At 54.4% G+C, this 13547-nt stretch overlaps 1 protein-coding gene across 1 annotated transcript; it reads right to left on the bottom strand.

Moving 5' to 3' along the window:
- Positions 1 to 249: 249 nt before the first annotated feature.
- Positions 250 to 13086, bottom strand: CX3CL1 (C-X3-C motif chemokine ligand 1). The gene is made up of 3 exons (XM_035281725.3): positions 12937 to 13086; positions 5765 to 5888; positions 250 to 3486 (listed from the first exon to the last, which is right to left on the bottom strand). Exons 1-3 carry the CDS (start codon positions 13004 to 13006, stop codon positions 2271 to 2273), a joined length of 1410 nt encoding a protein of 469 aa, XP_035137616.1. The 5' UTR covers positions 13007 to 13086; the 3' UTR covers positions 250 to 2270.
- Positions 13087 to 13547: the final 461 nt, after the last annotated feature.

The following is a 13547-nucleotide window of genomic DNA, read 5'->3' as shown; positions in this document are numbered from 1 at the left end:
CTGGATAATCGCTTGAACCCAGGAGGCAGAGGTTGCAGTGAGCCGAGATGGTGCCATTGGACTCCAGCCTGGGTGACGGTGTGAGACTCCATCTCAAAAAAAAAAAAAAAAAAAAATCTCTGCCCTACTGCCCCACGTGAACTGGAGGCAGGGGTCTCCAGGGCTGAAAGTGGTCTTGGCCCTCCCCAGCTCCTTACCCCCTGAAGCCCTGGTTGCTGGACTTGTCCCCAGAGAAATAACCTGCATTGATTCACAAGACTTTTACATTTTATTAGTAAAATACAAAACGGCACAGACATTGGTGATGAGGGTTGGAAAAGTCAAAGGATCAATCTACCCTTTCCAAATCTTCCTACATCATCCTCATCCATGTCCCGCTTGGAGAAACTAACAGTGTCCATGGAAGGGGGACCAGCTGTCCCCAGCAGCTTCCTCACAAAGGAGGAGGGGCCCCATCAGCGGGTGCCCCACCCCTGGAAGGCTCTCCCAGACTGGAAGAGCCAGAACAAAGTGCATCGGACCCACTGTTACCCTCTCTGAGCTGCCAGAGTGAGCCCACTTGAGCCATTCCCTGAGCTTCCTGAATATATTGCACCATGCCCAGCAAGGGAGTGCAGAGGCCGGGTGGGCAGGGCCACACAGCTTCCTGCTCTCTGTGGACCAGAGCTGCATTTCCTTCCTCCAACCATCCATCTGTGAATGTGTGTTCCTGGCACCTGGGTAGAATCCAGCCCACGACGAGAGGCCCCTCAGGTAGAGGGCAAGGGTCAGCCTTGGGGACAATCCAAGGGAGAGGTGAGCTGCCACGAGGGACTCTGAGGGGCCAGGCTGGCAGGTGCAACCCCATCCAGGCATGCTTGAGCCTTCAGTAGCCCAAAAAGGGAAGCCATGACTTTATGCTTACAACTTGCCCTTTCCCATGTCCCACCCTCCTTCCCGGGTAGAGTCCCTTTCAGAAACAAACAGGGGACACGTGGAAACATGGAAATCCCTGGTCCTGTCTGCGGTGGGGACAAAGATGAAGGAGAAGTTCTCGGAGGGCAGAGAACAGTGTTTTCAAGGAGTGAGAGAGGTGGGAGGGGAACCCAGACTTCAGGAAAGAATCTGACATGTGTGGGGTGGGATCACGAGGGTCTCAAGGCCTGGCTGCCTGTGGGAGTCCCTGAAGGAGCGTCAGGAGTGTGGCTGCTCCTGAAACCTTTCCTGGGCTTCTTAGACATGTGCCTGGAGCCCTCCCTTCTCCCTCTTAGGGGGTGGGGGGAGGCAGAGCTCGGGCTGTCTCAGTGGCTGAACCTGGGTGGGGCCTTCAGGGATGGTCTCTGCTCTGCCCACCTCCATCTGGGGACCCACAGAGCAGGATCTGTGCTATCAACTCACTCCCTTGCAGGCCCTCTGGGTCTCAGGGTCCAAAGACAAGTTAGTCCATCGGGAGGAACTAAGTGCTCTGCTAATAAGGACTGGGAGGCTGCATCTGGGACTGGAGAGAAGGGCTTCAGGTCAATGAGCGATGTCAGGGGGATGGGTATTCCTTGCCCCCCTCTTTCCTTTCACAGATGGGAGTAACTTTGTGGGTTGATGGTGGAACTAGGATCAGAACCCAGCCTTCAGACTTAGCACAGCATAGGCCAAGGAGGAAAGCCACCAGTTGTCAAAGCCACCAGACAGCCTCATCTCCCCTTCCCACAATGCCTAAGCCATGGCAGAGCCTCACTGGGAGCAGTGCCAGGAAACACCACACTAGCCTCATGCAAGAAAAGACACGTCACCAGTGGGGAGTGGGCTCTGTACAGAGGGGCTGGGGAGATAGCACCACAGGTGACCGGGGTGACTGTCAACCTCAGCAGGACCAGGAGACATAATGAGGCCTGGGGGAGTGGGCAGAGGGGCCTGGCCTGAGGCTCACGTGTGAGATGGGAGGACTGTGGTACTCACAGGGCTGCATGGGTCAGAGGGGGCTGGGCATTTAATAAATAATTGTTCATTGGGGCTGGGATGGCATCAAAGGGAACCTCTAACCAGCCAGCAGCAGAGGAGAGTTTTGGGGCTGGGGTGACTTAGGAGGCCACCCCGTCTGTCCCTGGAAGGTGGAGAGTAGTCAAGCCTGGCCTCCTGGGTGTGCCTGGGAGCTTGGAGCCTGTGCACCTGGAGGATCCCACCTCCCTGCTCCAATCATCCCAGCTCAGGCCAGGCCCTTAGGTGGGGGTGGGTATGAGGATGAGGGACCCCAGGCAGCTGTCTGAGTCAAACAACTAGACCCAGGCCGGGGGAGCTCACACAGGCACCAGGACATAGGAGTTACTACCACAGCTCCGGGGGACGTAGCGAAGGCCTTCCACCATCTCTCCCGCCATCTTCCGAGGGCAGCCCTGGAGGTTCTGGTAGGCAAACATGGCCACCCCCAGGCAGAAGAGGAGGCCTAGGAAGGCCAGCAGCCCCACCGCCTGCCTCCTGGTGGCTTCCTGGGTGTCAGAGGTAGGAGTGATAAGGATGATCTGCCTCCGGGAATTTGAGGTGGGATGGATGGGTTCCTCAGACTTAGGGGTCCAGCTGCCTGAAGTCACTGGCTCCCTGCTGGGTGTCCCTTCTGAGGAGACAGGGACCACAGAGATGTGGGCCATGCTGCCAGGTCCCCAGTCCGGGAGGGCATCCGTGTGCGCTGGCACGGGACCCATCTCCGGCTCCAGAGACGGCACTGGCCTGGGGCTCTGTCCCTGCCTCCACACGGGCTGGCCTTCAGACCCAGTGTTCTCTGGGGCTGGGGAGGAAGTAGTGGGGGCCTGGGTGAAGGGAGCCTGGGTGGAGGGGGCCTGGGTGGAGGGGGCTTCGGTGGAGGGGACCTGGTTGGAGGGGGCCTGGGTGGAAGGGGCCTGGGTGGAGGGGGCCTGGGTGGAGGGGGCCTGGGTGGAGGGGGCCTGGGCGGAGGGAGCTTGGGTGGAGGGGGCCTGGGCGGAGGGGGCCTGGGTGGAGGGAGCTTGGGCGGAGGGGGCCTGGGCAGAGGGGGCCTGGGTGGAGGGGGCCTGGGTGGAGGGGGCCTGGGTGGACGGGGCGTCAGAAGTGGGCCCAGGTTGGTGGGGAGCAGAACTCTGCCACGAGGAAGCAGTAGAGACAGGAGGCAGGCGAAAAAGCTCCGTGCCCGCAGGCCCTCCATCCTGAGCCTTTGGTGTCGGGGGGATCCTGGTCCCTGAGGAAACAGCCACTCCCGTCGGCAGCTCTGGGGAGGTCCCCAGGGCCCTCTGTTCCTCCTGTGAAGAAGGGGTCAGCTGCAGTCTACTGCTTTCACCTGTGGCTTCGGGCTCCTGGACCACGGACTCCTCCATTACCCCGGCGGCAGGGATGGTCCAGGGCGTCTTCCCGCCGATCAGCTTCTCAATGGTGCCATCATTTTGAGTCCGAGCAGCAGCCTGGCGGTCTAGATGCTGCTTGGCTTCCTGGACCCACTTCTCCTTCGGGTCAGCACAGAACAGCCTGTTCTCTCTTGTCTCCAAGCTACAAGGGAGGAAGACAGGAATCCAGTGATGCCCAAATACCAGAAACCTGGCCAGCATGGTGTGCGGGCACAGCACCAATGCCCTGCGGACGAACAGACCCGGCTGGAAACCCTGCTCTCCCACTTAGCAGCTGTGAGGCAACTGACCACCTGGGCAGCCCACCCTCCTGAGCTCCCCGTCGTCACCTGAGAAATGGAGATAGGAAAGCCTCCCCTCTGTAGGGTGACCAGCCATCCCAGAAAAATTGGGATGGAGGGGGTGCTCAGGATGAGGGACTTTCCATTTTAAAACTTGGGAAGTCCCAGGCAAACAGGGATGAGGTGATTACCCTACTTTTGTGTTACTGTAAAAAAAGGTAAATTATGCGAAGCACCTGACTCAGAGTAGATCAGTAACAGCTGAAAACAATAACAATGTGGCTAATTTTGTTCCCGTTAAGGCAGGGGGCTCTGGGCTTTGGGTCTCCTGCTGGGGTAGGGACTTCACAGGTGTTCTCTGATGCCAGGTGTGTGCAGGTGAGCTCTATATGGCCTCCTCACTCTGGAACAGGCCTTATGAGACTTTGTGAGTCTTGTTGCTCCTCTCCTTCAGTTTCATGGCTACAGGCTATGCTCCGGACCCTCCTCCCCTCCTGATGTGTGTTCATGGGCAGTAGGGGTAGAGCCAAATATATGCAGCCTCATTGGGAGCCCAAGTGCCCTCCAGTCTTGAACTTCTGAAGCCGTTTATGACTGGTCACCACCAAGCCCACAGCTCAGAGCTGACAGAGACCCTGGCTCCATGCCGTAGCCTGTGCTTGGCATTTTGCCCATATTTAAACCTCACACCCATCCCACAGGTGGGTACCAGGCTCATTCCCATGTTACAGATGAGGAAACAGGCTCGGAGAGGTGAATTAAAGGCACCTGGCTCCAGGAAGCCAGAAAAGTCCAGGAAGCAGGCGTGCAGGCCCCCTGGGCAAAGTGACCCCCTCCCCGACTTCCTTCTTCCCCTTCATCTAGAAAACAAAATATATTTGGCGGTGTCTTGGGGAAGTAATCCTTGACTGCGCAGCAAAGAGGTCAGGCAGGAGCACGCTCAGCACCTTACCCACCTTAGAAACTGCGTAATTGAGGAGAGGAAGTGCCAGACTTCCTTTAGCTGAGCCTAGAAAGCAAAAAGCCATTGGCATTTCCTGGTGCCAGGCCCTTAGGTCTGGCTGAGGCTGCTTTAGGGCCCAAAAGTCAGTCCTGGGGAAAGGCCTCAGGGCAGGCTGCTTAGGCAGATCCCAAGAGAAACCCTAGGAGGAGCAAGTGGCCAAGATGGCCAGGGTCATCAACAGCCGGGGAGAGAATGGCTCCATCCCTCCCCAGAGTCTCACAGTCTCACAGTGGCCCCAGTTCCTCTTCTGCCAAATGGAGGTGGTAATCTCTACAGCTCCTACTGTCAGCACCCTGCCAAGCACTTAATTTTATTTTTTTTCTTTTTTCCTTTTTAGAGATGGAGTCTTGCTCTGTTGCCCAGAGCAAGACTTGCTCGGCTCACTGCAACCTCCAACTCCTGGGTTCAAGCGATTCTCCTTCCTCAGTCTCCTGAGTAGCTGGGATTACAGGTGCCCGCCACCATGCCTGGCTAGTTTTTGTATTTTTAGTAGAAATGGGGTTTCACCATGTTGGCCAGCCTGGTCTTGAACTCCTGACCTCAGGTGATTTGGAAGGCTCACTCGCCTCAGCCTTTCAAAGTGCTGAGATTACAGGTGTGAGCCACCACGCCCCTGCCAAGCACCCCAGTTACATCATGTCCTAGCAACCCATTTTATAGACTAGGAAATCAACATGCAAAAAGTAAGCAATGAAAGCAGGGCCACCCAGCCAGTAAGCGGGAAGGCAGGATTTGCACCAGGTCTGCTGGAGTCTGGAACCTGCATTTTAGGACCCTCATGCACCTCCCTGCACCCTGCCCCCACCCATGAAATCTCATGGGTTCAAGTGCCGGGTAACATGTGCTTCAGCCCAGGAGGAATTACCACCCTTGATGACTGCTCCAGGCCACAAGCCAGGGTGGCTCCCACCCAGCCACACTGGGCCATTCAGGAAGCTACTCTCCACCTTAGCCATGTGGCACAGAAATTAAGGTCAGGGAGGTGGCCTGCAGGCCAGGGGCAAGAGAAGTGTGTGCTGAGGACTCTGCCTGGGAGCCCAGGTCTGGGAGGGGAGGTATAGACACAGGTTCTCAGAGGCCTGGGAGTATTCTAAGGGCCCGAAGGGGATTTCTGAGGCCTCGAGGGCGGTACCTACATGATGGCAGGTTTGCCGCACGATGCCTGGTTATGTTGATAGCGGATGAGCAAAGTCACAGGTATCCTTTTCGACGTCATCTTGCTGCACGTGATGTTGCATTTCCTCACACCGTGGTGCTGTCCTGAGTCCACAGAAGTCCCTTGTCAGCAGGGATGTCTGTGGGCATCTGGCTTCCCAACCCCGTGCCAGCTTGTCCTGGCCATCCCACCCAAGCCAAAGCTGATTCCCTGCACACCCTGGCCTTCAAGGCCTTTGACTCAGCCTCCCTCTCCCGCCAAACTTCTCTACGCCTCAGTTTCCCCACCTATAAAGTAGGAACAAAAATACTACCTCGTAGGCTTGTTATAAGATTAAAAACCTGAATTCTTAAAGTTTTTTTTAACTGGCACGTGTTAAGAGTTTAATTTTTAAAATTAAGTGGTCCATTGTGCTGCAGGGGGGATGAGTCTAAGAGTGACAGGGATCTGCTAAGGTCACACAGCTACACAATTAGCAAGGGATGGAACTAGTTCTCCTACCAGGCCTGGCTCCAGTCTCCACTGGGCCTGTGACCTTGCCTGTCCCCTTATCTCTGTCTTATTCCCACCCCACCCCCATTTTTTTTTTTTTTTTTGAGGAGGAGTCTCGCTCTGTCACCAGGCTGGAGTGCAGTGATGCAATCTTCACTCACTGCAACCTCTGCCTCCTGGGGTCAAGCGATTCTCCTGTCTCAGCCTCCCGAGTAGCTGGGATTATAGGTGCCCACCACACCCAGCTATTTTTTGTATTTTTAGTAGAGATGGGGTTTCACCATGTTGGCCAAGATGGTCTTGATCTCCTGATCTCGTGATCCGCCCACCTCGGCCTCCCAAAGTGCTGGGATTACAGGCTTGAGTCACCGTGCCTGGCCAATTTTTTTTATTTTTTTAAGAAATAGGTTCTTGCTCTGTTGCCCAGGCTGTAGTGCAGTGGTGTAATCCTAGCTCACTGTAACTTCAAAATCCTGGGCTCAAGGGATCCTCCTGGCTGGATGCTGTGGCTCACGCCTGTAATCCCCGGGTCAGCAGGGCCAGGGAGGAGGGACCCCCTGAGGTCAGGAGGAGGCTGAGGTGGGTGGATCACCTGAGGTCAGGAGTTGAAACCAGCTCGATCAATATGATGAAACCTCATCTCTACTAAAAATACAAAATTAGCCGGGCATAGTGGCATGCACTTGTAGTTCCAGATACTCAGGAAGCTGAGACAGAAGAACTGCTTGAATCCAGAAGGTGAAGGTTTCACTGAGCCCAGCTGAGATCGCACCACTGCGCTCTAGCCTGGTGACAGAGCAATACTCTGTTTAAAAAAAAAAAAAAGCTGGGTATGGTGACATGCGCCTGTAATCCTAGCTACTCAGGAGGCTGAGACAGGAGAATTGCTTGAACCTGGGAGGCGGAGGTTACAGTGAGCCAAGACCATGCCATTGCACTCCAGCCTGGGTGACAGAGTGATACTCTGTCTCAAAAAAAAAAAAAGAGAAACAGTGAGAGAGAGATCCTCTTGCTTCAGCCTCCCAAGTAGCTGGGACCACAGGTGCATGCTACCATGCCTGGTTAATTTTTTTAAGAGATGAGGTCTTGTTGTGTTGCCCGGGCTGGTCTTGAACCCCTGACCTCAAGCGATCCTCCTACCTCAGCCTCTGGAGTAGCCAGGATTACAGATGCAAGCCACCATGCCTAGCAATAAACTTCTTAAAAACATATAACTATAACTGCTTTCTAAGGAAGGTGGGCTCTGCTGAATAGATAATCCTTTGTTCTGCTGTTAAGAGCCAGAGTGAGTCTGAGGGCAGTTCCTGAAAGGTAGAGTCATCCTGCCTAGGAGGGAAGAGACATTTGAAGTTCCTGGAGCAAGAGGAGTGGGGGGAGGATTGGAGATGGAAGGTATGAATAGGGTGGGGGCAGAGTGGGGCGGGAGGGGCAGGCAGTAGCTGAGTGTCATGTGGAGCCAGAGAAATGCCAGGACAGGATGAGAATATCTAAACCCAAATATTTGACACAAACGATTGAAGTTGCTTGCATTGCATTTCCACCTTCCCTTGTCTCCTAAAATTCCCAGCAAATTTTTTTCTACTTAGTGTGAGCTCAGGGAGAATGAATATAAAAAACAAGGAAGAGCTTGAGTTTCAGATCTGGGTCAAGGTTATGTGCAGCAAAAGCAAGACCCCAACATCTGGAGGCCAGGGCAGGCAAGAAAGCAAGCTGATCTTATCAGCCCTTCAGGGCCTGGGAGACCCCCAGCCCATCCCTGGGCTCCACCAGAACACGAATTGCTCATGCACAAATACTTACATATATGTGGCCATGTAAACATACTCCACCTTCCTAATTTACAGGCGCATGCACATGCACGTGCGCACGCACGCGCACGCACATGCACGTGCGCACGCACGCGCACGCACACACACACACTTTACAGAATCTGCTGCTTCCTCTCTCCATCGCTCTACCTTAGCCTTGACCCACCCTGCTTTGTGGGGAGGTGGTTGAGGGCCTGCAGGTCTGAGTTGAGTCATCAAGCAGTAGCCCTAGTAGCTTTAGGAGGTTGGAGGGGGATGTGCAGGAGGGGCCCCCCAAGTCACAGGGCTGTCCTTTCTCTCTGAGTAACAAGGGTATAAAAGTCACTGTGTGGGCTGGCCATCCTCCTTCTGCAATGTGACCTCAGGATGACTCACCTGTGGCCTCCCCAGGCCCTGTTGAGTGGAGGCCAGGTGGCAGTCCCCTAAACTGGCCTGCAGGTGTCTTCCTGGGAAAACTCCAGAAAATATGGTGCCTCTGAGTGACAGGAGATAGGAAGAGGCAAGGGAGGCTGCCCAGTGAAGGGAGGCTGCCCAGTGGGTAGGAAGGAAGGTCCATTCTTTATGTCCCAAATCCAGGATGGGGAAAGCCACTGCCCACCTCCAGGGCTGTAAAGAGCCACAGTGTCTCCTGTCTCCAAAGTCCCCACCCTCTGCATGGTGCCTAAATGGTCCTGGGCTGGCTCAGTTATTGGTCCTACCAGGAAGGTTGTGTAACTAATCTGGGGAGCCTGTCCCTTCTCAGAGCTGAAGTTTTCTTTTCTGTAAATGGAAACAATACCTCATCCAGCCAGTCATCTATTATCTATTCATAGGAATGAAGGAAGGCAGGGACCTCATCTGTCTCGGTATCACAGTTTCCCAGCATCAAGCACAAGCTGGGTACTCAATCAATATTCATTGAATGAAATTATGTTTCAATTTACTTATCTCTCTGTAATGCATCTATCTACCTAGCCATCCATCCGTCCACCCACTCTTATCAATCTTCCACCCATTCCCCACCCACCTGCCACCTATCACCCATCCCCTACTCATCTCTATTTATCCATCTACCCACTCCCTCTCCCCCACCTACCACCTGTCCATCCTCCACCCCCTTTTATCTCACCCACTCATCCATCCCTCATCATCCCCTCACCATCCCTTCTTCCATCCATCCATCTATCCATCCATCCATCCATCCATCCGTCGTCCATTCATCCACTTCCCTGATTTAGCCAACACTTGTTGGAATTACTTTTGAGTATATATAGAATCTCAGGACCTCTTATCCTTAACCTTCAGCTCTTTCTCCCATAGGCACTGGTGCTGAGCTTGGAGAGAGCACTTCCATCCCAATAAATGCCCTCAGATCACTCTGTTTTTTTGTCAATCAGCAAATGCTCGTTCCTCTTGCCAGGCCCTGTGCTGCGTGCTGTGAGGTACAGTGAGGTGAACAAGGACCGCCTCTGCCCTCAGAAGCGTCCCAGCCTTATGGGCAGGTAAAACAGGCACACAAAATGTCAGCTTTTTCTTAAATTGAGCATCTACTGTGTATCGAACCCTGTGTCCAGCACGTGCATGTCTACTCTCTTTAATTCCCAACATCCCTGCAAAGGGAGTATTATTGTCCCCACCTCACAGATGCAGAAGCTGGGAATAAGAGAGGTTAAATGTGCCCAATGCCTCACAGCTTCGTGGTGGCAGAGCTAGTTTTCTACCCAGCCCCTAAACACCCCACTGTTCTAGGCTATCCTAGATGCCAGGTAGAAACACAATATTCCCGAACATCCCACAAACATACTGGGGTTTACGTGAGGGAGAGACCACTTCCAATTTCAAATGACCAGGGAAGGCTTCTTGGAGGAAGTGTCCTTTAGACTGGACCTCAAGGACTTCTTCCAGGGTCTTAGAAGGAGACTTGGGAAATGTCCTGGGTCTGGGTGAGGTGATAGAGACAGGGCTTGAGCCACTGCTCAGCTGTGTGTCCTGAACAAGTCACTCAGGCTCTCAGTTTCCTTACTTATAAAATGGATGTGACCAATAGCCGCTTCACAGTGTGGTTGTAAGAATAAGCATTTTTTAGCAGCTGCAGCATTTTTCCCTTAGGGCAGAATTTCTCAACAGTGCCACTTTGGACCAGACAATCCTTTGTTTTGGGGCCGTCTGTGCACTGCAGGATGTTTAGCAGCATCTCTGGCCTCCACACACTAGAGGCCACTAGCTCAACTGAACCAGAAACCCTGGGACATTTGTAACAAGCAAAACTGTCTCCAGAAATTGCCAAATGGCCCCTGGGGGAGCAAAATCACTCACTGAGGACCATTGCCATAGATATATCCACATGGCTCCCTCCCTCACCTCCCTCCAAACTGTGCAAAGCCACCTACTCAGTGGGCTTCCTAGCCCCTATTTAAAATGTCAACACCTCTCTCCCCCCGTTTCTATTTCATTTTGAGATGGAGTCTCGCTCTGTCACCCAGGCTTTAGTGCAATAGCACAATCTTGGCTCACTGCAACCTCTGCCTCCCAGTTTCAAGTGATTCTCCTGCCTCAGCTTCCTGAGTAGCTGGGGCTATAGGCTAGCACCGCCACACCCAGCTAATTTTGTATTTTTTAGTAGAGATGGGGTTTTGCCATGTTGGCCAGGCTGGTCTTGAACTCCTGACCTCAGGTGATCCACCTGCCTTGGCTTCCCAAAGTGCTGGGATTACAGGCGTGAGCCCCCGCACCTGGCCTCCCCTCTCTATTTTTTGATCACTGTGTTTTTCTTCTTCCAACAGACCAAATTGTTTACTGATTTATTTGGTGTATGATCTGTCCTCTTCAGGTGAATTACAGCACCCCGAGGGCTGAGGTCCTTGGCTGTTTTATTTATGGATGCCGCCCCTGTACCTAGAACCAGTTTTGTCACACAGTAGATGTCCAATAAGTATTCATTGAAGGAATGGAGGAATTTTCATTTAAATTCGACAGGGGCCTGGATCTGACACTCTTGAATTTATCCTCCCCTGCCCTCCTCATCCACCCCCACTGCTAATGATGGGGGCGGGCTATAGGAGCTTAAAACAGATTGGTTTTTTCTCTTTCTTGCCGGGACTTGAGTGGGAGTGAATGCGTCAGCTCTTGGAGGGGGAGAATGCTCTGCACTGACTTGTAGAGGCAGGTTTGTTATATAAAGCACAGAAGCCTCCTGCCTGACACAGCCCCACAAACCCACATTTGGCGACTGACGCAGCTGTCCCGCACCAGTCAAGGCAGCAGCTACGAATCCCCCAGCCTCCTCTTGGAGTCTCTGGTTTCTACACCACCCCCTAGTCCTGTAGGGGCTCCTGAGGGCCTCTCGGAGCCTTACATGTCGGCGCTGGAGAGGGCTTCCAAGGTGAGCCTGGTCGAATGCCCGGTTTTACAGAAAGGGAAACTGAGGCTGAGAAAGGTTGCAATAATACCCAGGATCTTCCATTAAAGCCAATGACCAAGATGAGGGCAGAAGCCTGGTTCTAAAGCCTCAGGCTGCTAGTCAGAACATCCAGGGTCCCCCAGAGTCCCCTTTCCATCCTAGCCTAGGACCCTTCCCCCTTCTCGGCTTAGTAAAAGTAATCCTCCTCCACCCCCTTCAAAACACCCCCATAGGCATTGGAACCTCATCACCCTCCCCCACCCCACCAGAGAGGTAATAGCTATATTTAAAGATGCAGCAGCTGGGACCAGAGGAGGCAAGACCCTGCCCAGGGTCACACAGCAAGACTGTGGCAAAGCCTCCACCATCTGATTCCCCACCTTCCAGTGCTCACTGACCCCAGACACCTCAGGCTTCAGGGCCCAAGCCCAGAAAGCAGGAAGCCAGCAGGAATTCGCCTCCCCACATGCCCACACACCCATGCACCTGCTCCCTGCCCTAGGGTGAGTTCGCTCCATGGAAACATCTGGGAGCTGAGGACTACTTCTCATTCTCCCAAACTTGCCATGTGCCCACAGGCAGTCTCACCTTCTCTGAGTGTCACCCTGCCAAATGGTGGGAGCACTCCCTGAGGAGGGAGCTGGCTAGCGGTTCAAGGAGGTGGTGTAGCCCACAGACTCAGTGAGTGTGCACCTATGCTCTCTCCTGCATTCAGTTCCAAGAATTTTACCTCTCCTGCCCTACTTGCTGGCTGTGCATCCTTGGGCCAGTTTCTAAACCTCTCTGGGCCTCCATCTTATCCACATCAGGTGGGATGGCTAATAATGTGCCCTACCAGGTCCTGGGCTTCAGTAAGCAAGTGGCTAGAGGCAAAAGCATTTTCTACACCATGCTTGGATGAGGAAGACAGCGTGTTGGGTAGACAGAGGCAGAGCAATGGGAGCGATAGACTAGGGCAGCAGTGGCAAGCCCCAACCATGAGCGGCAGTGACCTTGACCTTCACTGGTCCTGGGCCTCCTAATCCTGGAGGCTTTGAAAACAGAGCGGGAGAAATCCCCAACTGTGGCCTGACCCAGGGCCAGGGCTGTGGGTTACACATTAATACTGAATGGAAAGAGCCAGCCACTGTCAGCCAGGGCGTCCCACCCCAGTGCCCACCAGGAGCTTCTGCAGGTTCCCTCCACCCCCTCCTTTCTGACACACCCACACCTGGCCCCTTTATGCCACCTACACCACCTCTCTGTGCTCACTGGCCAGGCAAGGGCAGTCACTGGCAACTGGAAATCTGTCCAGTACTGCATCTGGAGCCGGGGAGGTTCCCAGCCCCCTCCTGCACATGCTGGGGAAGGGGCTGCCACTGACCTTCAGCTTTACCCAGGCAGGGCCTGGGGCCCCTGATGTCAGGCCTGAGGGGCAGAGGAAAGGCTGAGGGCTCCCAACCCTGTTCATGCTTGAGTCCAGGTCCCACTTACCGGCCAGCGGGACAGTCAGATGGCAGAGGGTGGCCAAGTGGAGCAGCCACCAGAGAGATATTGGAGCCATGGCCAAGGGTGGGCAAGGGTCCAGGCAGGTGCCCGGGCAGGCGGCTATAGCCAGGCGGCAGAGCTCAGTGCTGTCCCCTCGATGCCGCCAGAGCTCTTTCGCTTTTTATAGAGGCTGGCTGCCTCCGCCTCCAGCCCCCGCAGGCAGGAGGGTGGGAGGGGAGAGGAAGGGAGCCAGCGTGGAGCCGCTGGATTCCTCAGGATGTTACCAAGGAACCAACCCGGCTCTGGGCTGAGCACCATCCTAGGTTCCTCATACTGGGAACTGCCCGGGAGGCTGGACCCTGCCTGCCTGAGTACCAGGGCGTCCTCTCCTGCTACAAGCTGGGAACATGCCCTAGGACCTGGCCTGGGGCCCCTGGCTCCTACATGGGCAACACACTAAAGGCCAGCAGGGCCAAGGAATAAAAAGCAGGGTGCTAGGGGGCCGGGAGGGACTCAGGGCCCCTCCATTCTGGGTCTGACAAGCTCTTCTTTAATCCAGGGAATACCTTGCCCAAATCAGGATGGACCCTCAAGTTTCCCCTCTTAGAATCCCAAGC

This window comes from Callithrix jacchus, chromosome 20, assembly GCF_049354715.1.
Source record: "Callithrix jacchus isolate 240 chromosome 20, calJac240_pri, whole genome shotgun sequence".
Lineage (NCBI taxonomy): Eukaryota > Metazoa > Chordata > Mammalia > Primates > Cebidae > Callithrix > Callithrix jacchus.
Note: the sequence above shows the minus strand (reverse complement) of the source record. Positions and strands in the feature narration are given on the sequence as shown.